Source organism: Oncorhynchus mykiss, chromosome 26 (assembly GCF_013265735.2).
Source record: "Oncorhynchus mykiss isolate Arlee chromosome 26, USDA_OmykA_1.1, whole genome shotgun sequence".
In the NCBI taxonomy this organism is placed as follows: Eukaryota; Metazoa; Chordata; class Actinopteri; order Salmoniformes; family Salmonidae; genus Oncorhynchus; species Oncorhynchus mykiss.
This window is the reverse complement of record NC_048590.1, coordinates 13,587,116-13,611,924: the sequence shown is the minus strand read 5'-3', so window position 1 is coordinate 13,611,924 and position 24,809 is coordinate 13,587,116. Positions and strand designations below refer to the sequence as shown.

The window sequence follows — 24,809 nt, the reverse complement described above, 5'->3', positions numbered from 1 at the left end:
TGAAATTATCCAGTCAAAAAAGTGTTGTTACCTTCTTCGCATTGGCTGAGGTAATAAATGGCTACTATAGTCTCTCATTTATCAACTGGTATGCAGTATACCCAAGTACATTGAGGTGTGTCTGCTAGAAAAGCGCAAACGCTACATGTCATTGCAGTTATTATCATTACTCCCACATTTATAAACCATTTACTAGTCATTAGTCAAATGTTTTTGCAGCCCCTAATCTAGTGAGCGCTATATGTGCTTTATAAATACTTTAAATGTTTTGAATGACAGGTGTCATTTCTCAAAAAAAGATGGACATGCCATTCAGATATTCCAGCAGTACCTGGTAAAATAATAATCACACAACACAGGATATTTAAGGAAATATGTACACATTTGTGAATAACTAACTTGCTAACATTTACAAATGTGTGAGTAATGATTAATAAATTGTGAGCAAACTGTTTGTAAATGCCTTAAAATTGTTTTTTAAATGCCTTATAAATGGGACATGCTCCATTGATGTTTTAACTTTTCCTGTTATCCCAAGTATAAATACAATAAACTACACATGCTAAAAGGTAAAAAACTATATGTTTTGAGCAAAATATTGCTTTTTAGATACGACTGCTAACTTAAAGGAATAGGGCATTCAAGGAGTTGGTTTGATGGGACGTTTTGAACTCAGTGGTCTCCCCTCTTGCTTGAGGAACAATAGAGAACAAACGAGGAAAGAACCACCCTTCACATGTCATGACTTTCCTTGACCACCTATTGAGATGTGCCTTTTGTGAAGTAATTCAGGTGTTAAATGCGGTAAAAAGGAGACTGGAGTGCCACTTAAAATAAAGTGTTAACAGTAAAGGTAAACACTGTATAGTCTAAAAACAAGGTTAAAACTATCACTTTGATATCATGGATGGTCACTCCTTGTCTCCAAAGCTCTGTCTTTGAATTTGTAAGTTACATCTCTCCAGCCACATCCCCCCGCTTTTATCCAAAACAGTGCTGGGGAGGAAACGCTAATTGTTTCAACAGCTAACGTCGCTTTAAGGAAAGTTTTACATGCAATGTGATACAGTATGTGGTTGTGGTCACTCTGGATAAGTATATGTAAATGTAATGTGTTGCTGATATTACTAGCATGATTCTCTTAAAAAGTCTATTTGTTATTACATCATTTGACAGATTAGGTTTCTGTAAATGTAATATCCTGATGCTTTGACGTGGGCCAATATGATTATAGCTCTAGCTGGTGGTGGTCTGCATATTCAAAACCCACTGCAAATTTGACTGAGGCAGAACTATGCAATCCCAGCTCCAGGGTGGAGAAATCTCACTAATAGCTCATTCCCCCGACCCAGTAATCCTCAAATAAATATGATCTCCAAACATTTGACTACTTCGGAGCCAAAATGCAAATAAATATGAAGTGTTTATTTGTAAATAGTTAGTACATAATGGGCTGTGTATTATGTTTGCTGGGAATGCAAACCAAGATGCTCCAACTATAACTCTTAAGTCTAATAAACATAGGCATTGACGGTCCATAAGGACGGCAAAGTAGTACTTTACAACACCCAAACAACTACGATATAATAGAGATTAGATCAATCTATTTTTCATCCAGTCTTAGAGCACTAACAAGACCCGCAGAATCAAAACTCTTAGCATGTAAAGCATGATGTAGAGATGTGGTGTTGTAGACAATAGAGGCTTGGGACATTGGTATTCCACTGCAGCCTGGCCGGGACTCAGTGTTCTTACTCTGGAGCACTGCAGAGCTGCAGGTCAGGACCATGGCCAGTCAGGAGCTTTTAGAGTTAGAGCTAGCAGGCCTGTCAACCTGGCCTAAACCCACCAGAGATTGCTTGGGCAAATCTTGTTACCACCCTTTACGCATTACTTTGTTGAAGCACCTTTAGCAGCAATTACAACCTCAAGTCTTCTTGGGTATGACGCTACAAGCTTGGTGCACCTGTATTTGGGGACCTTTATATAGACAGGTGTGTGCCTTTCTAAATAATATCCAATCAATTCAATGTACCACAGGTGGACTCCAATCAAGTTGTTGAGCCATCTCAGGGATGATCAATGAAAACAGGATGCACCTGTGCTCAATTTCAAGTCTCATATCAAAGGGTCTGAATACTTTTGTAAATAAGGTATTTCTGTACTTTTTTAAAAACATTTCTAAAAACCTGTTTTCGCTTTTCATTATGGTTGTATTGTGTGTAGATTGATGAAAAAAAGTGATTTTATACCTTTTAGAATAAGGCTATAAACTAACCAAATGTAGAAAAGGCCAAGGGGTCTTTCCGAATGCACTGTATGTGCTTATTCAGTACACATGGGAGGCAGGGCGGTAGCCACCCACTGGGCAAAAACTGATTCACTGTTGTTTCCACGCCCTTTCAATCAAAAAAAATGTATGTGATGATATTGAATTAATGTGGAAAACTGATTGGATTTGTAAAATGTCAAAGTAAGGGCACTTCGTCCCTTTTATCACCAAACTTTTAACCTACAGTACCAGACAAAAGTCCTACTAATTCAAGGGCTTTCTTAATATTTACTACATTGTCGAATAATGGTGAAGACATCATCACTATGAAATAACACCTATGGAATCATGTAGTACATGTAGTAAATAAAAACATTTTAAACAAATCAAAATATATTTTAGATTTTAGATTCTTCAAAGTAGCAAACCCTTTGCCTTGATGACAGCTTTGCACACTCTTGGCATTCTCTCAACCAGCTTCATAAGGTAGTCACTTGGAATGCATTTCAACAGGTGTGCTTTGTTAAAAGTTATTTTGTGGAATTTCTTTCCTTTTTAATGCATTTGAGCCAATCAGTTGTGTTTTTACAAAGTAGCCCTATTTGGTAAAAGACCAAGTCCATATTATGGCAAGAACAGCTCAAATAAAAAAGAGAAACAAAAGTCCATCATTACTTTAAGACATGAAGGTCAGTTAATCTGGAAAATCCCAAGAAATGTGAAAGTTTCTTCAAGTGCAGTCGGGAAAACCATCAAGCGGTGAAATTGGCTCTCATGAGGACCGCCACAGGAAAGGAAGACCCAGAGTTACCTCTGCTGCAGAGGATAAGTTCATTAGAGTTGCCAGCCTCAGAAATTGCAGCCCAAATAAATGCTTCACAGAGTTCAAGTAACAGACACATCGCAACATCAACTGTTCAGAGGAGACTGTGTGAATCAGGCCTTCATGGGCGTATTGCTGCAAAGAAACCACCACTAAAGGACAAGAATAATAAGAAGAGACTTGGGCCAAGAAACACGAGCAATGGACATTAGACCAGTGGAAATGTGTCACTTGGTCAGATGGTTGGTTCCAACCGCAATATCTTTGTGAGACGCAGAGTAGGTGAACAGATGATCTCTGCATGTGTGGCTCCCAGGAGGTGGCATGATGGTGTGGGAGTGTTTTGCGGTGACAATGTCTGTGATTCAGTTAGAATTCAAGGCACACTTAACCAGCATGGCTACCAAAGCAGTTTGCAGCGATATCCATCCCACCTGGTTTGGGCTTAGTGGGACTATCATTTTGTTTTTCAACAGGACAATGACCCAACACACCTCCAGGCTGTGTAAGGGCTATTTGACCAAGAAGGAGAGCGATGGAGTGCTGCATCAGATGACCTGGCTTCCACAATCACCCAACCTCAACCCAAATGAGATGGTTTGGGATGAGTTGGACCGCAGAAGGAAGGAAAAGCAGCCAACAAGTGCCCAGCACATGTGGGAGCTCCTTCAAGACGGTTGGAAAATAATTCCAGTTGAAGCTGGTTGAGAGAATTCCAAGAGAGTCTAAAGCTGTCATCAAGGGTGGCTATTTTTAAGAATCTCAAATATATTTAACACTTTTTTGGAGTGCGGGGCAAATATTTGGTATTTTATTAGGATCCCCATTAGCTGTTGAAAAAGCAGCAGCTACTCTTCCTGGAGTCCACACAAAACATGAAACATGATATAGAATAACATAATACAGAAGTACAGCTCACTACATACATAAAAAAGGCACATGTAGCCTACATATCAATACATACACACAAACTATCTAGATCAAATTGGGGGGGGGGGGGGGGTTCAATCCAAAAATGTTTCAAGTTAAAGCTACTGCATTTCTATACAATTTAAAAACTCTAAAATGCTATTTGGAGAACAGCAAAAAAAAAAGCAAAAAATTACCCCAGCCGTTATCTCATTGGTTGCTGTAGCTTCATTCACCTCAGTCGGTCTACAAACACATAGCTTATTAGCTATACAATTATCCGCAACACATTTACTAACAGCACCGGGATTAAAAACTATAATTTAATATGCACAGGGGTCTTTAGCAGAACAAGTATTTCATTAACAACAGGTAAACAAATACGTTTGCTTTAGATAACTTTTTGTGTGCAGTTTTACAGCGGATTTCCTGAAAATATACACCTTGTGCCATTATTTATGTTATGTTAATATTTGGGGCGGCAGGTGGTGGTTAGAACATTGGGCCAGTAACTGTAAGGTTACTAGATTGAATCCATGAGCTGAAAAGGTAAGAATCTGTTGTTCTGCCCCTGATCAAGGCAGTTAACCCACTGTTCCTAAGCCTTCATTGTAAATTAGAATTTGCTCTTAACGCTTTCCTCAATGCCAAGAGCCATTCAGCTTTACCAATTTGTATAAGCATGCCTTTATAATGCACTATTATCAGGCTTATAAGTCTATGTAGAACGTTTTCAATTGAATCAAAATGGCTGATCATACATGGGTTAAATAAATGCATTATAATGCACAGCAACGCCTATGGATAGGGTGTGTGTAAGGGAATGCCACATGGGAAGGGGACGTCAAATTATGTTTCCTTAGAATTCCTTGCACACCCTTGATAAAGCATTAGACCTGTCTGTGTTGAGTAATGTTTTAAGTATACAATGATTATATCTCAGTTTATGTGGGATTGTCTCAAGTGGATGGTCTGCACCATGACTAATGCACCTCTTAAAATGACAGATTGGCCATTTGCAGAAATCTGCTTTTTTCTATTGCCTTTGGCCAGGAGCAGCCAATTGTTCCCAACCAAATGCAGTCCTTGGCACTCTCCAATCCTAGGGAGGGACCTTGCGCTGATGATCCAGTCATGTGTGCCAGGCCTAGAAAAACAGTGGAAGCCACATTCCCAGTGACATTAGTTTTGGAGTCGCTACGGTGACCTACAGTGGATACTCTGCATAATGTGCATGCGGTAGCCTATGTTTTCCCACTCCAACATATTATGGGTTGCATCACAATGTGAGAAAGATCCAGATAGCTAATGCTGATCGTGCAGACTGATCGAATTTGATCAGATCAAGTCAAATTTTATTAGTCACATACGCAGTATACAACAGGTTTACAGTGAAATAATGACGTATGAGCCCCTAACCAACAATGCAGTTAAAAAATTACGGATAAGAATAAGAAATACAAGTAACTAATTAAAGAACTGCAGTAAAATAACAATAGTGAGACTATATACAGGGGGCTACAGAGTCCGGTACAGAGTCAATGTACCGGTACAGAGTCATTGTGCTAAGGCACCGGTTAGTTGAGGTAATATATGCATGTAGGTAGAGTTATTAAGTGACTGTGCATAGATGATAACAACAGAGTAGCAGCGGTGTAAAAAAAGGGGGGGGGGCAATGCAAATAGTCTGGATAGCCATTTGATTAGATGTTCAGGAGTCTTATGGCTTGGGGGTAGAAGCTGTTTAGAAGCCTCTTGGACCTAGACTTGGTGCTCTGGTATTGCTTGCCGTGTAGTAGCAGAGAGACCAGTCTATGACTAGGGTGGCTGGAGTCTGGCAATTTTTAGGGCCTTCCTCTGGCACCGCCTGATGTAGAGGTCCTGGATGGCAGGAAGCTTGGCCCCAGTGATGTACTCGGCCATTCGCACTACCCTCTGTACTGTCGTGCCTTGCTGTCAGAGGCCGAGCAGTTGCCATACCAGGCAATGATGCAACCATGCTCTCGTTGGTGTAGCTGTAGAATCTTTTGAGAATCTGAGGACCCATTCCAAAACCTTTCAGTCTCCTGAGGGTGAATAGGCTTAGTCGTGCCCTCTTCACGACTGTCTTGGTGTGCTTGGTCCATGTTAGTTTGTTGGTGATATGAACACCAAGGAACTTGAAGCTCTCAACCTGCTCACTACAGCACCTTCGATGAGAATGGGGGCGTGCTCTTTTTCCTGTAGTTCACAATCATCTCCTTTGTCTTGTTCACATTGAGGGAGAGATTGTTATCCTGGCACCACATGGCCAGGTCTCTGACCACCTCCCTGTAGGATGTCTCGTCGTTGTCGGTGATCAGGCTGTGTGTCATCAACAAACTTATTGATGGTGTTGGAGTCGTGCCTGGCCGTGCAGTCATGAGTGAACAGGGAGTTCAGGAAGGGACTGAGCACGCACCCCTGAGGGGCACCTGTGTTTAGGATCAGCATTGCAGATGTGTTGGCACTATGGTGTTGAACGCTGAGCTGTAGTCATTGAATAGCATTCTCACATAGGTGTTCCTTTTGTCCAGGTGGGAAAGGGCATTGTGGAGTGCAATAGAGATTGCATCATCTTTGGATCTGTTGTGGTGGTATGCAAATTGGAGTGGGTCTAGGGTTTCTGGGATAATGGTGATGTTGTGAGCCATGAACAGCCTTTCAAAGCACTTCATGGCTACAGACGTGAGTGCTATGGGTCTGTAGTAATTTAGGCAGGTTACCTTAGTGTTCTTGGGCACAGGGACTATGGTGGTCTGCTTAAAACATGTTGGTATTATAGACTCGGACAGGGAGAGGTTGAAAATGTCAGTGAAAACTTAATATCCTTGCGAAAGTATTCGGCCCCCTTGAACTTTGCGACCTTTTGCCACATTTCAGGCTTCAAACATAAAGATATAAAACTGTATTTTTTTGTGAAGAATCAACAACAAGTGGGACACAATCATGAAGTGGAACGACAATTATTCGGATATTTCAAACTTTTTTTTTTGGCCCAAACCATGATGCTGCCACCACCATGTTTGACAGTGGGGATGGTGTGTTCAGCTGTGTTGCTTTTACGCCAAACATAACGTTTTGCATTGTTGCCAAAAAGTTCAATTTTGGTTTCATCTGACCAGAGCACCTTCTTCTCCTTCTTCTGTTTGGTGTGTCTCCCAGGTGGCTTGTGGCAAACTTTAAACTACACTTTTTATGGATATCTTTAAGAAATGGCTTTCTTCTTGCCACTCTTCCATAAAGGCCAGATTTGTGCAATATACGACTGATTGTTGTCCTATGGACAGTCTCCCACCTCAGCTGTAGATCTCTGCAGTTCATCCAGAGTGATCATGGGCCTCTTGGCTGCATCTCGGATCAGTCTTCTCCTTGTATGAGCTGAAAGTTTAGAGGGACGGCCAGGTCTTGGTAGATTTGCAGTGGTCTGATACTCCTTCGATTTCAATATTATTGCTTGCACAGTGCTCCTTGGGATGTTTAAAGCTTGGTAAATCTTTTTGTATCCAAATCCGGCTTTAAACTTCTTCACAACAGTATCTCGGACCTGCCTGGTGTGTTCCTTGTTCTTCATGATGCTCTCTGCGCTTTTAACGGACCTCTGAGACTATCACAGTGCAGGTGCATTTATACGGAGACTTGATTACACACAGGTGGATTGTATTTATCATCATTAGTCATTTAGGTCAACATTGGATCATTCAGAGATCCTCACTGAACTTCTGGAGAGAGTTTGCTGCACTGAAAGTAAAGGGGCTGAATAATTTTGCACGCCCAATTTTTCAGTTTTTGATTTGTTAAAAAAGTTTGAAATATCCAATAAATGTCGTTCCACTTCATGATTGTGTCAGTTCATGACAGTTTTATATCTTTATGTTTGAAGCCTGAAATGTGGCAAAAGGTTGCAAAGTTCAAGTGGGCCGAATACTTTCGCAAGGCACTGTATATACAGGATTCATTTATGCAACATATACTAAGAATGATATGTACAGCAGTAGATATATTAGAGGGAGCCAGCTATGTCAAGAACACAGAATATAAATAAATATGCAGTGTGTATAAGCAGTATAACAACTACAGTATGTAAATACACGGTACAAAACCCCATTGCAAAATGGATAGAAGTGCAGAAAAGTAGCTTCCGGACCGGAGTCCGGAATATAAATATACTGTGTATGTATGTGAATGGTGTATAGACAGTATGTGAGCAGGAATGGAGTGTACAGCAGTAGTTATAAAAGGATGAGCCATGACTAGAATAAAGTATATACATAAAAAGTGGGACATATGAGGTAGTGTGGATATAGGATGATTGCAATGGTACTGAGGCCAATTTCTACACCTATTTTAATACTACATGAATAACATAGTAATAACACTGAACTACACAATCACCCCATTCCTGTTTCAATTTGAATTCATATCCTCATCAGAGCCAGACCTCGATTCATTATTTACTTTCTGCCTACCTGACTGAGCAGGCAGATGAAGCAGTGAAATCAACTGTACTTTAGGAGAAGATTTCAGATTTCCGAAGATTTCCGCCCCGCAGAACCTCATTTTGTCTCCTTCGGTAAATTGTATTTTTTTATTTTTTTTATTTCACCTTTATTTAACCAGGTAGGCCAGTTGAGAACAAGTTCTCATTTACAACTGCGACCTGGCCAAGATAAAGCAAAGCAGATGGGTTTAGTCATCTAAATCACACCCGTTTTTCCTTAATGACTCACTGTCCGTCTTCGAAGCGGCATCAGTGGCAGCTTGCTATTCTGGGCACAGTTAGAGCAGTTACTTGAGAGAGTTAGGGAAAGACAGAGGGATATAGAGCATGTCTTTCTCTCTTTTCTTTTCTCCAAATGTGAGACGCAAGTGTCATGACGCTGTTGTTTCTCCACTGATATAACATCCCAATCTTCATTATGGATAAAGCGGGAAAGGCTAGACAAGTTTTGACCTTTAATATGTATGAGAATATGTGGACACTTAAGCTCCCGGACTTCACCCATATCGTGGACAGTGATAGATTGTCTATACTGATACTTAACCAGAACATAACAATCGTTAAAGTATGAACATAGCAGGAGAAAATCCTTCTCCGATATCAAGGCATATACAGACAAATTATTTGTGCATGAATGATTGTATATTTCTCATTTCTCTGTAACGGCTGTCCTCTTCGTCTGATGAGGAATATGAAGGATCGGACCAAAACGCAGCGTGGTAAGTGTTCATGTTGTAAATTTAATCAAAACTGAACACTCAGCAAAATAACAACGAGGAATAATGAGAACGAAACAGTTCTGTCAGGTGATACACACAAAACAGAAAACAACAACCCACAACTCATAGTGGGAAAACAGGCTGCCTAAGTATGGTCCTCAATCAGAGACAATGATTGACAGCTGCCTGTTTGGGAACCAAACCAGGCCAAACACATAAAAATACAACACAGAACAAAACATAGTATGCCCACCCCAACTCACGCCCTGACCAAACGAAAAGAGAGACATAAAAAGGAACTAAGGTCAGGACGTGACATTCTCACTATAATTGTGACAGATTGTCAATGTAAATTATAATCTGTTCTTAATTGACTCTGTTTACAGATGCCGTATTTATACTGAACAAAATACAAACACAACATGTAAAGTGTTATTCCCAGGTTTCATTAACTGAAATAAAAGATCCCAGAAATGTTAGATGCACATAAAAGCTTATTTCTCTCAAATTTTGTGCACAAATTTGTTTACATGCCAATTAATTGTGAGCATTTCTCCTTTGCCAAGAAAATCCGTCCACCTGAAAGGTGTGGCGTGTCAAGAAGCTGATTAAACATTATAATCATTACATGGGGTGGCAGGTAGCCTAGTGGTTAGAGCATTGGACTTGTAACTGAAAGGTAGTTAGAGCGTTGGATTTGTAACCGAAAGGTGGCTAGAGCATTGGACTTGTAACCGAAAGGTTGCAAGATCAAATCCCCAAGCTGTTAAAATAAAAATCTGTTGTTCTGCCCCTGAACAAGGCAGTTAACCCACTGCTCCTAGGCTGTCATTGAAAATTAGAATTTGCTCTTAACTGACTTACCTAGTAAAAAAAATGGTTAATCTTGTGCTAGGGACAATAAAAGGACAATCTATATTGTGCAGTTTTGTCACATAACACAATGCCACAGATGTCTCAAGTTTTAAGTGAGCGTGCAATTGGCATGCTGACTGCAGGAATTTCCCCCAGAGCTGTTGCCAAATAATTTAATGTTAATTTCTCTACCATAAGCCACCTCCAGCGTTGTTTTAGAGAATTTGACAGTACGTCCAACCGGCCTCACAACCAGCAGACCACATGTAACCATGCAAGCCCAGGACCTCCACATTCGGCTTCTTCACCTGTGGGATTGTCTGAGATCAGTCACCCGGACAGGAGTATTTCTGTCGAATAAAGCCCTTTAATGGGGAAAAACTAATTTAATTGGCTGGACCTGGCTCCCAAGTGGGTGGGCCTATGCCCTCCAATGCCCACCCAGGGCTGCACCCCTACCTAGTCATTTGAACTCCATAGATTAGGGCCTAATTTATTTAAATTGACTGATTTCCTTATATGAACTAATTATATGAACTAATGAACTCAGTAAAATTGTTTGAAATTATTGCATGTTGCATTTACATTTTTGTTCAGTATAGTTTCCAGTTTGTCACAGCAGTAAAATAATCCTACAGCAATAGGAAATGTGAATTAAAATGTGAATTATAATTAATGGCATTTTTTTGCAGGGGTTGATACATGTCTCGTTAGGGCAAATCAAGTTTGACATTTTATAGTGGAAATTCTAAACTCTAGAAGCCTTTTTAAACCTTCAATACACTAAAAGCGTGCATTTACTGCTGTGCAGGATACGGCATCTGTAAGCGGATATTGTGGGTAAGTTTAGGAGATATGAATGTATTACTTGTTATGTGTAGATTGGGTCAAAAGCCCTTGTTTTGTCTGTCATAAAAAAATAAAGGCTTAAGTCAAATAACAAATTATGTGTGCTGTAGAACATCAATGAAATACTCACAGGCCAGGAAGCAGTCCATACTGAAGGAGATGTTATCCAGACAAATGGCTGATCCTGGACCTGGTCCATTGTCAGCGCTGAACTGGAGCCAGAACCTGAGGAGAAACAAAATCTGATCTTTGAACAGTAGAGACAATATGGATTTAGAACACAACATCAATGACCACAAGCTGCATCACTCAAGTCCTTGCGATGAGGGGAAGATGAAGTATATCTACTTGGTGATAAACTTAAGTGTATCATTCAAGACTAGGATTAAAAAAACGTCTAGATTCAATCCATAACGCTTAAATTCAGCGTTGTAGCACGATTGACATTTAATGGCAGTTGTTCCGCGGTAAAATCTGCATATGCTGGTTCAAATGGAAATTACGTTTAAATTTCAAGCGTGGTACTCAAGTATTCTACTAGCACAAATACATACTTCAAAAACAACATTGTTGATTGCAACCTGAATAATGAGTTTTACGCCAGTACTCCAGTAGAACATGTCATAATGGTCTTCTATTAGAAACTGCAAATAGATAGAACACAGATGGATGACCACAAAGACCACCATTTACATTACTGTGACCCTGTACTGAATGTACAAATCTACTACACTGACCTATTTTCCCAAGCATGTGCGCCACACAGAGTTGGTAGAATAACCAATACAAATTTTAAAAATTGAGTTTGTGACTTTCACCTACTGCTCTTTTCTCTTCCATTTGCAGAACACAGAGGAGAGAGAATATGAATGACAGACTACTGTTGTGAGCCAAATCTGAAGACATTCACATACTTCCTTGTCTTTTGTTACGGACCAAAATCCTATCAAAAATAATTTGCTTGCGAAAAAATCCACTTGAGTTCATAAGGTGCAAGGACATGCCTTTTAATTAAGAACGTGAGCAGAACAAACTCCATAAAACCGGAAATAGAAACTGAATCAATATCTGAAGAACAGGATTAGCTTGGCTCCAACGATAAAGAGAGACCAATCAAGCACGCCGAGATGAAACAAGTCATCCAACCTTTTTCCTTCTTTTTCTTTAATTTTTAATATCAGGTCCTCATACTGAAGAACTAAAAAAATCAAGTGCTAATTGTAGGAAAAGGCGGATGAATGGAGGCCTCTGTATCGATTTTTACTACCCTGTTTTAAAAATACAGGGTGATACAGTGAGCGATAAGGAGAATAGGGTACTCGCCGCAGGCCCATCGTATAAGGCAAGTAAACCCATTGGGACCCATGATGAAAGGGAGGCTTATCTTAAAATGTAATGTAAATACTTAAATTCGGAAGGATGAACTGAAGAAAAAAGCTACAGTATGCATTACTGTGTCTTTGGACCTGAAAGGCAAAATGTATTTTCTTTCATCCTAAAAGAACACACAATGCATCGTTGTGGTTTGCTGGTTCTTTTGTGCTTTGACGTGATGCATGTTTCAAATGTAGTATGATCCTATGATCTCACAATCTAATGAAGCAGTGCCCCATTTTGACCGTGTTACATATTCATACACTGCACTCTGTTTTTCCAAAGGCCGTGATTGGCAAAATCACTTGTCAGTCTGTCAATGGAGCAACTTGATTCGCCTTACCAGTCAACAAGTCCGTAGAGAGGAAGCATAATGAGTCTCCAGCCTCTCTCGGTCTTGGGCTCGCTGGCAGAGTGCCACAGTCTGCGCTGCTCCTTAGGTCCTGTGCTGTTCTCCACCAGCCACAAAGATAGCGCCCATCTCTGGCCACCTCCGGAACACATCCAGAACCGTACCTGTTGGGGAAATCACATTATATTATGAGTCAGAATAGGAATTGCATAGGACTTGACTGAGACCCACATTGACATCTCAAATTATCAGGTTGCGATGTTATACTGTCATAATTACTAGTTTAGAAGTAGTGTACGCACATCCAGTTACTTGTTCCCACAGTGTTATTAAGTGCAATATTTTGACCGGAAAGTTTTTACTCCAGCCAGACCTTCATGGAAGACATTTGGGTCTAAACACTGCACTTGATAAAACTGTAGAGGCAGTCTGAGGGTATCTTTCTTTAAATGGAAGTTGTAGTTACACCTACAGATTCATAAATTGTCTCAGCTGTACACCAGGCCGTATTAATTTCCCTATTCCATATTGCTCATATTTTTCTCAATCTAATGGAACAACAATACTCCCGTCTAAATGCTATATTTGTGTCTCTCCAATATGCAGAGCTGACTATGGTTTCCCTCTAATCAACATTTAAACTATAATTTCTATGTGTAGTGCAAGGTCTTCTATCACAGCGTACTCCCTCACTTAATTGTCATTGATCCAGATTTCACCTTTACAAAACTGTGAGAAGTTCCCTGACATCAAGATTATAGAAGTCAAACCGTGTTTGCCCGGCATTACTTGAAGATGGACATGATCTGCTACTAATGCCCAAGCCAATCTACTCTTGAGATTGGGTGCTGCAGCAGACAAAGCAGACAGGCAGGCAGGAGGGGACATTGGAAAGCTCAGGGTCGTGTAAAGAGAGATTGAGGTGCTAATCTGGAATCACGGCTAATCTTTAGTCCAGTGCCAAGGAACTGCTGACTTCGGCTAGCTAGAATGTAGCTTAAGGCACTGTTATAGGACTGAACTTTACTTCAGACATAACTCAGTAGCTGTCGCTCAGGGGCCCACTTTATGTCCCCCTCTATCCTCTCTTTCACTTTCTTTTTTCCCTTCTTCCATTTTCTGTCTCCCATAGATTCTCTCCTTGTGCATCCTATGTCTGTGACGATACCCGTATCGCCAAACATTTTCCATGGGAAAATGAAAACATGGTGTGGGCCAAACTCTTTGGTCTTTAAATAACCTGTTGTATGTAAGATACTGATGCTTGTATAAGTATTCACCCACCTTGGCATTTTTCCTATTTTGTTTCCTTACAACCTGGAATTAAAATGTATTTTGGGGGGGGGTTGTATCATTTGATTTACACAACATGCCTACCACATTGAAGATACAAAATATTTTTTATTGTGAAACAAACAAGAAATAAGAAAAAAAACTTGAAAACTTGAACGGTCATAACTATTCACCCCCTCCAAAGGTAATACTTTGTAGAGCCACCAATTGCAGCAATTACAGCTGCAAGTCTCTTGGGGTGTCTCTATAAGCTTGGCACATCTAGCCACTGGGATTTTTGCCCATTCTTCAAGGCAAAACTGCTGCAGCGCCTTCAAGATGGATAGGTTCTGCTGGTGTACAGATATCTTTAAGTCGTATCACAGATTTTCAATTGGATTGAAGTCTGGGCATTGGCTAGGCCATTCCAAGACATTTGATTGTTTCCCCTTAAACCACTCAAGTGTTGCTTTAGCAGTATGATTAGGGTCATTGTCCTGCTGGAAGGTGAACCTCCGTGCCAGTCTCAAATCTCTGGAAGGCTGAAACAGGTTTCCTTCAAGAATTTCCCTGTATTTAGCGCCATCCATCAATCCTTCAATTCTGACCAGTTTTCCAGTCTCTGCCAATGAAAAACATCCCCACAGCATGATGCTGCCACCACGCATCACTGTGGGGATGTTGTTCTTGGGGAGATGAGAGGTGTTGGGTTTGCGCCAGACATAGCGTTTTCTTTGATGGCAAAAAAGCTTCTTCCATATGTTTGAAGAGTCTCCGATATGCATTTTGGCGAACACCAAACGTATCAGCTTGCTTTTTTTCTGGCCACTCTTCCGTAGCCCAGCTCTATGGAGTGTATGGCTTAAAGAGGTCCTATGGACAGATATTCCAATTTCCACTGTGGAGCTTTGCAGCTCTTCGGGGTTATCTTTGTTCTCTTTGTTGCCTCACTGATTAATGCCCTCCTTGCCTGGTCCGTGAGTTTTGGTGGGTGGCCCTCTGTTGGCAGGTTTGTTGTGGTGCAATATTCTTTACATTTTTTAAATAATGGATTCAAATGGTGATATTTTTTTATAACCCAACCCTGATCTGTACTTCTCCTCAACTTTGTCTCTGACCTGTTTGGAGAGCTCCTTGGTCTTCATAGTTCCGCTTACTTGGTGGTGCCCCTTGCTAAGTGGTGTTGCAGACTCTGGGGCCTTTCAGAACAGGCGTACAGTGGGGCAAAAAAGTATTTAGTCAGCCACCAAAAGACACCTGTCCACAACCTCAAACAGTCACAATCCAAACTCCAATATGGCCAAGACCAAAGAGCTGTCAAAGGACACCAGAAACAAAATTGTAGACCTGCACCAGGCTGGGAAGACTGAATCTGCAATAGGTAAGCAGCTTGGTTTGAAGAAATCAACTGTGGGAGCAATAACCTGGGGCACCACGGAAAAGCAGCATTTGGAATTTTGGAAGAAAAGCATGCCCAAATTAAACTGGCTTCTACTCAGGCCCAGAAGATAGGATATGCATATTATTAGTATATTTGGATAGAAAACACTCTAAAGTCCAAAAACCCGAGAAAAAGGCGAAAACCTGAGAAAAATCCATTCAGGAAGTGGGATTTTTATATTAATTGCCATTACAATATCCATTGACTTAGGAGTCAAATTGCAGTTCCTATGCCTTCCACCAGATATCAACAGTCTTTAGAAATTGTTTAAGGCTTGTATTCTGAAAAATGAAGGGGTAAGAGCAGTCTGAAAGAGTGGACCCTGCCGTGTCAGAGCTTTTTCATGTGCACGGCCAAAGAGAGTGCCTTTCTTGTTTACCTTTTATATTGACAACGTTATTGTCTGGTTTAAATATTATTGATTATTTAGGCTAAAAACAACCTGAGGATTGAATATCAACATCGTTTGACATGTTTCTATGAACTTTACGGATACAATTTTGATTTTTTTTTCCTGCCTGTTGTGACTGCGTTTGAGCCTGTGGATTACTGAAGAAAACGTGCGAACAAAACAGAGGTTTTTTGGATATAAGAGACTTTATCGAACATTGAATAAATGAATGTCTTCTGAGTGCAAACATATGAAGATCATCAAAGGTAAGTGAATCATTTTCTCTATTTCTGGCTGGTTACTGTTTGTAATGATTTGTCTGCTGGGCTATGTTCTCAAATAATTGTAAGGTATGCTTTCGCCGTAAAAACATTTTTGAAATCTGACACCGTGGTTGGATTCAAAAGAAGTTCATCTTTAAACCTATGTTTAATAGTTGTATCTTTTCTGAATTTTTATAATGAGTATTTCTGTATTTAAATTTGGCGCTCTGCAATCTCACTGGATGTTGGCCAGGTGGGACGCTAGCGTCCCACATACCCTAGAGAGGTTAAAGAGTTCCGTCTTTCGAATTTACTCTTAGAGATTTAAAGAACTCTTACATTTCAGTCATCAATCAGTCATTAATTATTATTTTCCTTCTATCAGTCTCATCTGAATGTCAAAAGTCATGGTTATCTTGCATGAACCCTAGTTTCCATAATGAATCAGCAATATACAAATTGGCTTAATTATTTATTTACTCACTAATCACAGAAATACATAACAAACAGTAGATATTAGTTACTAACAATGATAGAAAGGTCCCTAGTGGGCGAAGCCGATATGACAGCTTGGTAGACAAAATGTCTTCTCTCTTGGAATCCTCGGTCGTCCTGTAGGGTTCATCAGAGTGTCTGGTTCACTTTCCCAGAAGTCACGATGTCTTTCTTGGTTGTAGGTAGTTAGAAATTAGAAATTAGAAATTCAACCATTTGCAAACTTAGCATACACCGGGGTTTGCGTGGTCTGGGTTGAATTCCGTCACAAATGGGTTTTTATACAGTTCAGAGAAAAGGGCAGTTCCATGACGCCGACATAATGTCTAGTTAATCTTTATATGAAAATCCATACTCTCATTTAGAAGGTTAACATCACATTACACCTTTTCACAAATAGTTTCATGTTTAATCACATACTTTTCAGAGTATTTAGATGTAAACTGACATCTGGGAAATGTACACTTTAAGAGACACCGTTATGTGTTTCCTGTCCTTCATGAGATCACCAAATGAAACACACTTGTCATAACTGCCCCTTAAGTGTCCACAGACCATTCCCACCTTCTCAAAGTAGAAATATTATTTAATTCTCACATTTTGAGGAATAAGAGTTTGGCCAAAAGAGGTGCTTTGTTCTCTTAGACTCTCTCAATACTGCATGGCAGTTTCTACCAGGTATGTATGACCTGTGGTAAAGTTACACAAAGTGAAAGGGCTAAGTGAAGTTAAAAAATTGATGCTGTCCTAACAAAAACACCTTACTAACCTCTAAATACAATATTAGCCAACTTGCCAGACAGACACCTATCAAGAGGCAGACTTTTAAAACCATAGCCATGGACTCACCCTGTCTCGACCTGACTGACAACCTCGCTGACCAATAATGCATTTGAAATTCTCCATGATATTTTTTTGTCATCAGATTGACAGGCACGGTCTCTTATGTTTATAGATTGGGTTGACCTCGTGTCTGGAAATCCTATCCCTGGGAAATATCACCGACTTCTTATCTTGCTAAACCACCACTATCAGGGTTGGGATCAAACTTCTGTCAATTCAGGAAATACATTTTAAATTAATAAGTGAATAAATGTCCACTGCAGCTCTTACCAGGTCAGTGTAAATGTGTGCGTGTGTGTGTGCGCGCGCGTCTGTCTGTCTGTGTTTTTAGGCAACTAGTTATATGAAAACAAAGTGCTCCAATGCATTCAACTAGGAATTTTCAATATCTAAAAATGTATGTTTAGTCATTCAGCAATACTGCCATTATCAATAACTTAGTATTTCAAACCAGTTTCAACAGAAACACAACTGTATTTTTCTTCACAGTGTGCCTGTTTGCTTCCAGATACTCCTCTCTTACATAATTTCTGTCCATTCATTCATGTTTTTGTTTGTTCTCTATGTGCTAATACACACTTAGTCTCTGTCCCAAATTACACCCTATTCCCTACATAGGGCTCTGGTCTAAATAAGTGCACTGTAAAGGAAATAAGGTGCCATTTGGGATACAGATGGTGTGTAAGTCTGTTTGCTTAGACTTAAAAGACCACATCTGCACACAACAGGAAGGCTTTGTGTGTGTGTATGTGTGTGTCTTTCTTTCTTTCTTTCTTTCTGACTGTCTGTGAGTGTCTGCAGTGTATCTATCTGTGTGTGTGTGTGTGTGTGTGTGCGTGTGTGTGTGTGTAGGAGAAAGAACACTCCTTTGCTCTCACCTCACATGGAGAGTTCCGTAGGGGAGGAGGGAAGAGAGGGCTCCTGAGCAATGCGGACCCCTGCTGACCCTTGGACTGTCCTCCATCCACACTGAACATGGCACCTGGAAGACACACATCACACAAATAAATAACGATAGAAGATTGTACAAGCTTCTATGAAACATGTTGGGCACATTTTTTATTTTTTTATTTTTTTCATTTTTACTTTAAACCCCGTTTCTTCCCAATTGGTTGCAGTCTTGTCCCATTGCTGCAACTCCCCAACGAACTTCGGAAAGGCGAACATCGAGAGCCAAGGATCTTACGAAATACGACCCTGCCAAGCTACACTGCTTCTTGACACACTGCTTGCTTAACCCGGAAGCCAGCAACACCAATGTGTCAGCTTGCAGGCGCCCGGCCTGCTACAAAGAGTCGCTAGAGCGCGATGGGACAAGGAAATCCCGGCCGGCCAAAACCTCCCCTAACCTGGACAACGCTGGGCCAATTGTGTGCAACCTCATGAGTCTCCCGGTCACGGCCGGCTGTCACACTGCCTGGGATCGAACCCGGATCTATAGAGACGCCTCATTTATAATCCACATAATAATAAAAAATGTCCTGTTGCTGCAGGATTATTTTCCTGCTGTGAGAAACTGGGTCAAATTAAGATACAGGGTCTGTACACAAGTACAGGCTTCAGCATGCTTTCATTTTGGCTGGCCCTTAGCCGAACTCGACTAGCCGAACCGAACGAGTGTGCTCCCATACTCACTTAAAAGAACTTCGCTTGGAAAATGAGAAAAAAGCGACAATAGTACAGTTTGTCCATTTTGAGACTTCATAGCCAGTATACACATTAATGGAAGATAACTTACGTAGTTGGTCATACATTTTTACATTTTTGCTGAAGAGTTCTTAGTTGCACAATTTCACATTTAAGACATTTGGTGCAGGATGTTTCTATCAAAAAAATTTGCATGAAAATGAGTCGTCTCTCATTGAACGTCAATAAAGATTTAATTGAAATTTCCATACTGTTGACCAATCACTGACAAAGGGGCGTAAACTTAGGCTCCGAACTTCGGCTTGCCTCCAGAATAATGTGTGCCCGAACAGCCGAAAAAAACCCTCACCAAAGTCTAAAACTAACAAAAACGTCACAGAATGTTGTCAAGAGAGCGATAACTTCAATCAAATGGCATCTATAATTACATTTTAGAGTCTACCAAACTGTTTCGGCTGGGAAGCATGCCAGGAAGTTACCCCCTTAAGGGGTAACAGAGTGATTTGGGATAGCTAGGGTTGGTGGACATGGCCCATATGATTGATAAACTCAGCAAAAAAAGAAACGTCCTCTCACTGTCAACAGCATTTATTTTCAGCAAACTTAAAATGTGTTAATATTTGTATGAACGTAACAAGATTCAACAACTGAGACGTAAACTGAACAAGTTTCACAGCCATGTGACTAACAGAAATTGATTAATGTGTCCCTGAACAAAGGGGGGTCAAAATCAAAAGTAGCAGTCAGTATCTGGTGGCCACCAGCTGCATTAAGTACTGCAGTACATCTCCTCATGGACTGCACCCAATTTGCCAGTTCTTGCTGTGAGATGTTACCCCACTCTTCCACCAAGGCACCTGCAAATTCCCAGACATTTCTGGCAGGGAATGGCCCTATCCCTCACCCTCCGATCCAACAGCTCCCAGATGTGATCAATGGGATTGAGATCAATAAAATGCAAATTAATTACTTAAAAATCAGACAATGTGATTTTCTGGATTTTTGTTTTAGATTCCGTCTCTCACAGTTGAAGTGTACCTATGATAAAAATTACAGACCTCTACATGCTTTGTAAGTAGGAAAACCTGCAAAATCGGCAGTGTATCACATACTTGTTCTCCCCACTGCGTGTGTGTGTGTGTGTGTAATATATATATATATATATATATATATATATATATATATATATATATATACAGTTGAAGTCAGATTATTTCACTTATAATTCACTGTATTACAATTCCAGTGGGTCAGAAATTGACATACACTAAGTTGACTATGCCTTTAAACAGCTTAGAAAACTCCAGTAAATGATGTCATGGTTTTAGAAGCTTCTGATAGGCTAATTGCCATCATTTGAGTCAATTGGAGGTGTACCTGTGAATGTATTTAAAGGCCTACCTTCAAACTCAGTGTTTCTTTGCTTAACATCATGAGAAAAATCTAAAGAAATCAGTCAAGACCTCAGAAAGAAATTGTAGATCTCCACAAGTCTGGTTCATCCTTGGGAGCAATTTCCAAATGCCTGAAGATACCACGTTCATCTGTACAAACAATAGTACGCAAGTATAACACCGTGGGACCACGCAGCCATCATACCGCTCAGGAAGGAGAAGCGTTCTGTCTCCTAGAGATAAACGCACTTTGGTGTGAAAAGTGCAAATCAATCCCAGAACAACAGCAAAGGACCTTGTGAAGATACTGGAGGAAACAGGTACAAACGTAACTATATCCACAGTAAAACGAGTCCTATATCAACATAACCTGAAAGGCCGCTCAGCAAGGAAGAAGCTACTGTTCCAAAACCACCATAAAAAAGCCAGATTACGGTTTGCAACTTTTTGGAGAAATGTCCTTTGGTCTGATGAAACAAAACAATTACTGTTTGGCCATAATGACAATCTTTATGTTCGGAGGAAAAAGGGGGTTGCTTGCAAGCAGAAGTACACCATCCCAACCGTGAAGCACGGGGGGTGGCAGCATCATGTTGTGGGGGTGCTTTGCTGCAGGACAGACCGGTGTACTTCACAAAATAGATAGCTTCATGAGGTAGGAAAATAATGTGGATATATTGAAGCAACATCTCAAGGCATCAGTCAGGAAGTTAATGCTTGGTCGCAAATGGGTCTTCCAAATGGACAATGACCCCAAGCATACTTCCAAAGTTGTGGCTTAAGGACAACAGATTCAAGGTATTGGAGTGGCCATCACAAAGCCCATCACAAAATTTGTGAGCAGAATATATATATACACACACACAGTGGGGCAAAAAAGTATTTAGTCAGGCACCAATTGTGCAAGTTCTCCCACTTAAAAATATGAGAGAGGCCTGTAATTTCCATCATACGTAGACTTCAACTATGACAGACAAAATGAGAAAAAAAATCCAGAAAATCACATTGTAGGATTTTTAATGAATTTATTTGCAAATTATTTTGGAAAATAGGTATTTGGTCACCTACAAACAAGCAAGATTTCTGGCTCTCACAGACCTGTAACTTCTTCTTTAAGAGGCTCCTCTGTCCTCCAATTGTTACCTGTATTAATGGCACATGTTTGAACTTGTTATCAGTGTAAAAAGACACCTGTCCACAACCTCAAACAGTCACAATCCAAATTCCACTATGGCCAAGACCAAAGAGCTGTCAAAGGACACCAGAAACAAAATTGTAGACCTGCACCAGGCTGGTAAGACTGAATTTGCAATAGGTAAGCAGCTTGGTTTGAAGAAATCAAACCAAAGAGCAATTATTAGGAAATGGAAGACATACAAGACCACTGATAATCTTCCTCGATCTGATGCTCCACGCAAGATCTCACTCCGTGGGGTCAAAATGATCTCAAGAACGATGAGCAAAAATCCCAGAACCACACGGGGGGACCTAGTGAATGACCTGCAGAGAGCTGGGACCAAAGTAACAAAGCCTACCATCAATAACACACTACGCCGCCAGGGACTCAAATCCTGCAGTGCCAGACGTGTCCCCCTGCTTAAGCCAGTACATGTCCAGGCCCGTCTGAAGTTTGCTAGAGAGCATTTGGATGATCCAGAAGAAGATTGGGAGAATGTCATATGGTCAGATGAAACCAAAATATAACTTTTTGGTAAAAACTCAACTCGTCGTGTTTGGAGGACAAAGAATGCTGAGTTGCATCCAAAAAACACCATACCTACTGTGAAGCATGGGGGTGGAAACATCATGCTTTGGGGCTGTTTTTCTGCATAGGGACCAGGATGACTGATCCGTGTAAAGGAAAGAATGAATGGGGCCATGTATGTTGAGATTTTGAGTGAAAACCTCCTTCCATCAGCAAGGGCATTGAAGATGAAATGTGGCTGGGTCTTTCAGCATGACAATGATCCCAAACACACCACCCGGTCAACGAAGGAGTGGCTTCGTAAGAAGCATTTCAAGGACCTGGAGTGGCCTTGCCAGTCTCCAGATCTCAACCCCATAGAAAATATTTGGAGCGAGTTGAAAGTCTGTGTTGCCCAGCAACAGCCCCAAAACATCACTGCTCTAGAGGAGACCTTCATGGAGCAATGGGCCAAAATACCAGCAACAGTGTGTGAAAACCTTGTGAAGACTTACAGAAAACGTTTGACCTCTGTCATTGCCAACAAAGGGTATATAACAACGTATTGAGATAAACTTTTGTTATTGACCAAATACTTATTTTCCACCATAATTTGCAAATAAATTCATTGAAAATCCTACAATGTGATTTTCTGGATTTTTTTCTAATTTTGTCTGTCATAGTTGAAGTGTACCTATGATGAAAATTACAGGCCTCTCTCATCTTTTTAAGTGGGAGAACTTGCACAATTGGTGGCTGACTAAATACTTTTTTGCCCCACTGTATAAATATTTAAGTGACGACATGTCTTTAAAAAGCACTGATGATTCACCTGAGGATGATGGACAGCTAGGCCGCACCTTCTTTGGAATGGTGCGAACACGCCTCCAGGAGGATCCCTTGGCTGCAATTGGCTGCCATCCGCACTCACCGTCCTCGAAGGAGCAATAGCTGCCATTGAGAAACTGACCTGAAATTGAGAGATAGCGGTAGAGAGAGAAGAGAGTGAGTAGCCTCAAACGAGCTGTAACTGCAGATAAATTGACCTAGGAGAGAAAGAGCGAGAGAGCAAGATAGAGTGGGAGCCATCCAAACAACTTGCTTGTACAAGTCTGAAAGACATGAAGATAGCTAGACCTCTGAGTTAGACCTCTGGGCTAGGGTGTCGGAGAGAGGGAGGAGAAAGAAAATCGGAGATATCAAAATAAGAGAAAAAAGGGGAGGGATTCAAGCCTGCTGCGAATGGGGGTGTCTGTACTGTATACAGTATTTAACTGCCGAAAAGTGACTTCATAGGGGGCAGGTAGTTGTTCAAGCCTTCTAGTAGGACCATTAGACATGTTTCACATAGAATTTGCCAAGTTATCTCAGCAAGGATGCATGCTGCTAACCAGTGGTGATTTTAGCATGTAAATCTTGGTGGGGCAAAAACAATTAATTGGGATGCATGCCAGCACAGCCACTACACAACACAACACTAAACACTCCTTTAATTGCACTATAACGGTGACAAATGGTGCCCACAAACTGTTAGGGCCTACATAAAGCTGTCCTAACAGCAAAGACCCAGCAGCAGTCTCAACATCTTACCACTGGTACACCTGGCTATCAGCAAAGCCTTATCAGGCAGCGAAACAGTTCCTTCAGGCTCATTTAGCTGACATGGCTGACATGGCTGACTTGCTTAAACAAATGACAATTGAGATGTACAAACTATGGCATAAGGGGACGACAAGTGGATAAGAGGCAATCCGTCATTAATGAGCGAGCTATATGACGTAGTCAATATAACTATTTGTTCAGCACTTTTGAAATGTGCAGCGAACATGGGCCATTCAGTTCAAGTCAGAACTGTAGGATAAATAAAGGGGACATATAAGCAGACAATGAAAGCTCTTATAATATTTCATGATTACACTTCTCTAAAACAGGTCATAGGCTCCATGTGGACTACCAAGTCAGAACAGTAGGCAAAATTAAGACGAGAAAATAGACCAAATGATTAGGCCAGTGATTGGTTTACAATGCTTGCAGTTAGCCGCTTATTCCATCCAAACCACATTGTTGAATTTGCTTTTTGATTTCCAACTTGTTTTGTAATGTTTATGTCCAATGGCTGATGAGCACCAATATATTTCATCAATAGTTTTTCTTCATTATTTCTCTTTGTATGGAAAGAGGACCCTGCTGGTCCTCTATGAATATCTTTAAGAACAATCTGGCCTTATATGGCCATGTACTGTTATAATCTCCACCCGGCGTGGCCAGTAGAGGACAGGCCAGCCCTCAGAGCCTGGTTCCTCTCTAAGTTTCTTCCTAGGTTCCTACCTTTCTACATCTGCATTGCTTGATGTGTGGGTTTTATGCTGGGTTTCTGTATAGCACTTTGTGACATCTGCTGATTTAAAAAGGGCTTTATAAATACATTTGATTGATTGAATTTGACCAGCAGAGACTTTGATCCTCTAACCGGGGCGGATGTGTAAAAGCAAATCTGGGGGGGACATCCACCCCCACCCTACACCACCTTCTTCCATCCTCAATGTCAATGTCAGATATTTGTCATGATTGACTTGAGCTGAGCTAGATTCTACTTTTCTTCTTCTCCCTTCTCCAGTCAATGAGTTTTGGCAACATGCGTTGTCGTACTTAATTAGATTAAAGGAAAAGATAAATCATGGCTGGATCATATTGAATAGGTTAAGGG

At 40.7% G+C, this 24,809-nt stretch overlaps 1 protein-coding gene across 1 annotated transcript in view; it reads right to left on the bottom strand.

Annotated features, from left to right (window-relative positions):
• Positions 1-24,809, bottom strand: part of LOC110506268 (ALK tyrosine kinase receptor) — a 150,315-nt gene that overhangs the window by 106,762 nt on the left and 18,744 nt on the right. Inside the window, exons 3-6 of the mRNA XM_021585704.2 lie at positions 22,935-23,072; positions 18,256-18,359; positions 12,664-12,836; positions 11,077-11,171 (exon numbers count right to left, since the gene is read on the bottom strand). Coding sequence (XP_021441379.2) covers positions 11,077-11,171; positions 12,664-12,836; positions 18,256-18,359; positions 22,935-23,072 — 510 coding nt within the window. The remainder of the gene's footprint in view (positions 1-11,076; positions 11,172-12,663; positions 12,837-18,255; positions 18,360-22,934; positions 23,073-24,809) is intronic.